The sequence below is a fragment of the Hordeum vulgare genome, chromosome 7H (assembly GCF_904849725.1).
Source record: "Hordeum vulgare subsp. vulgare chromosome 7H, MorexV3_pseudomolecules_assembly, whole genome shotgun sequence".
Taxonomy (NCBI): Eukaryota; Viridiplantae; Streptophyta; class Magnoliopsida; order Poales; family Poaceae; genus Hordeum; species Hordeum vulgare.
The window spans coordinates 26,910,903-26,913,646 of record NC_058524.1 but is presented as its reverse complement, the minus strand read 5'-3'; the positions used below and the strand labels follow the sequence as shown (position 1 = coordinate 26,913,646).

Here is a 2,744-nt window from a genome sequence, read left to right as displayed (position 1 = left end):
AATGTTGATTAGTTTTTATTTTTAAGTACTTTGTAATAAGTAAAAATAACAATACATTTATGCGATCGTTAATTTTATGTGAAGACATGTGTATTCATTGTGTGCTACATGTGAGAGTTTTTTCATTCTGCTTTTTTGGAATTTTGTGATCAGACCATTTAAACTTTCACCGGTCAAACAAGGACTATGTCTTAATCTAAAACAAATTATTACATTGAAATCATTGGGCATGGAACACATTTAAATCTTCTGACAAAAACACAAACAAAATTCATGTTTTTATTATAGTTTATTAGGATACGTGCATTGCACATTCACACTTACTAGTTCACACTAGCATGATAATTGTTCTGTAAAGAAGATCTTTTTTTTGCCAAAAGAACTGCCAACATTTGATCAAGAGTGCGACGTTCGCTAGGTTGTATTACGATTATGTAAATTAAGTTTTTTAGGGAACTAAAATTCCTGCTAGGACTGTGGTAAGTAGGAGGAACAATCAAAGGAGAAGAAAATATGGAGAGGTCTCGTGTTGAATTGCAGGGATAGAAAGAGAAGATTTATTAGGGAACATATAGCTGAAACTGACTCTCACCTTTATTTCATTGGTCTCCAAGTACTGTTGGGTGGAGGAGTAAATGGACTTTGTGGGTTCATCTGGTGCATCTCATAAATAAATCACAAGTGTCCATTTTTATTGCTGGACCTTTTAACCTGACAAGGAGGTCATATAATAAGAACAAACCAGATACAGTAAGTGGAGCATCGTTTTCAACTCAATTATTGCTATGGATGTCTTGGTGGAGATCTCTCTTAGTGGTATGAAATATACATGGTCATCAGACAACCAGCAAGTTCCCACTTTTTAGTAGTTGGATGGAGTATTGGTTTTCCCATTATGGAATAGAAGTTTCCTTTAGTGAGTGTTACTGATTTGGCAAAGGATCTTTCTGACTGTGTCCCTATACTAATCTTTTCGAACGAATTGCCCAAGATTCTAGCAATATTCAAAGTTGAAAATTGGCGGTTCTTTAGGCCCGACCTTATATAATTAGTAACTAGTAAAAGTGCCCGTGCGTTGCACCGGGTTAGATTGTCAATTTTCGAATCATGAATTTTGTATTTGAATCCCCTCCCCTCATGTCCTTCGTCAACATGTAGTTGAACTTTGCACCGTTATTGAAGTGCAAGTAGATACCTAAACATACGATAAACCATTATAGCAACTACTCCCTCTGTTTTTGAATATAAGTCTTTTTAGAAATTCCAATAAGGGACTACATACGAAACAAAATGAGTGAATATATACTATAATGTATGTCTATATACATTCATATGTTGTTTTCTAGTAGAAACTTTAAATAGACTTATATTTAGAAACAGAGTGAGTAACACCTATAAAAACTCCCCAAACGAAACAAAATAAAAGGTACTAATAGAAACAGTTTCCTCCATGTGAAAGGTTGCCCAGGAGGTCCGAAGAACAGCTACTTGCGTCTCTATCGGTAGCAATTGAAATTTAAGTTGTACATAAAGGTAGAAACTGATTGGCGCAAACTTTAAAAGTTGATTGTTGTAAGAGATATATCAATTCCAATGGTCATTATTTAGCAATATCTTATTTTATTTTTTCATAAAATTTAACATCCACATACCACAAGATGACATGCATGATTACAGATTTCAAATATATTCAATTAAGACAATTATTAGCTTTTTCAGTAAAACATGACTGAATGTTTTTTCAATGCTTGTGACTGTATAAAATGATCGGATCCCGTGATCTAAAATGACACATCCGATATATAAAAACCAAATGGCAGTAAGAGTTGTTCATAAATATAATAAATTGTACAGTGTCCATATTTTATTTTCGAGAGGTAATTTGGACCTTGCTCGCAAAGTTTCATATTGAGAAATCCTTTTCATTTAGTTCATCAACAATTGTTTCATATTGAGAAATCCTTTTCATTTAGTTCATCAACAATTGTTTTTATGGAGGAACATCCAAGCCCGTTTGCGACAACTTCCTCTTCTGAAGGTCCTTTAGAAGTCGCTTCACAATCGCTTCCATCCAATACTTCAGGCTCAGTAGTCAGTGCTTCTATTTGCAGCCCTTTGCTCCCATCAGCATCGATCTCAGGAGCAGATGTGCAAGAATCAGCAATCTGGTCAACATGGTCATGCCCGTTGCTCCCATCCTCCTCCACCAGCTCTGTGATTGCAGCATGGTCATGGTTGCCCTCGTCGGCGTTAATCACGGGATCAACAGTAGTCACACTTGTGTCAGCATCATGCTGTCCAGTCACCCCCGAAATAGCTGATCCATCTGTACCTGGCTTCATGATCTCAGCAACAACTTCTTCTCCTTTGCTCTGCTCGACGCTGCCCTCAGACTTCAAGACAACGGAAACAGACTCAGCATGTCTGGGGGGCTCATCTGAACCACTGGACTCTGCTGGAGCATTATCTCCATCCTGCTGTTCTTCAGGATCAACAACCTCAGTGGCAGCACTTGTTTCACTTTCTCCATCCTTGGCATTAAGCACAGATTCCACCGCAGGTGGAGCAGAATCATCTTCAGCCTCAGCATGGTCGATCCTAAATTCTGCTGGAGCATCTTGACCATCAAGCTCTCCAGCGGCAGCAGTCCCCTGCTCCCCCAGTCCAGCTTCAGAATTGTGGGGCTAGCATGCCCGTTGGAAGACGGAAGGCCTACGGCGCCGTCCAGAGCGGCCAATTCCCCC

General features: G+C 38.6%; 1 protein-coding gene across 3 annotated transcripts; it reads right to left on the bottom strand.

Moving 5' to 3' along the window:
• Positions 1-1,777: 1,777 nt before the first annotated feature.
• LOC123409284 lies at positions 1,778-2,345 on the bottom strand. 3 transcript variants are annotated; one of them, XM_045102227.1, is made up of 2 exons: positions 1,959-2,345; positions 1,778-1,915 (listed from the first exon to the last, which is right to left on the bottom strand). In XM_045102227.1, the coding sequence occupies exons 1-2, from the start codon at positions 2,340-2,342 to the stop codon at positions 1,904-1,906; spliced, it is 396 nt and encodes a 131-aa protein (XP_044958162.1). In that variant the 5' UTR covers positions 2,343-2,345; the 3' UTR covers positions 1,778-1,903. The 3 variants fall into 3 exon arrangements, with proteins under 3 accessions (XP_044958162.1, XP_044958163.1, XP_044958164.1); XM_045102228.1 differs by having other exon boundaries at positions 1,778-1,926; positions 1,970-2,345; XM_045102229.1 differs by lacking the exon at positions 1,778-1,915 and having other exon boundaries at positions 1,947-2,345.
• Between the last annotated feature and the right edge of the window lie 399 nt (positions 2,346-2,744).

What these genes read in the sequence shown, in the direction of transcription:
- LOC123409284 (XM_045102227.1), bottom strand. Translation starts at nt 2,342, where the DNA reads ATGAAGCCAGGTACAGATGGATCAGCTATTTCGGGGGTGACTGGACAG.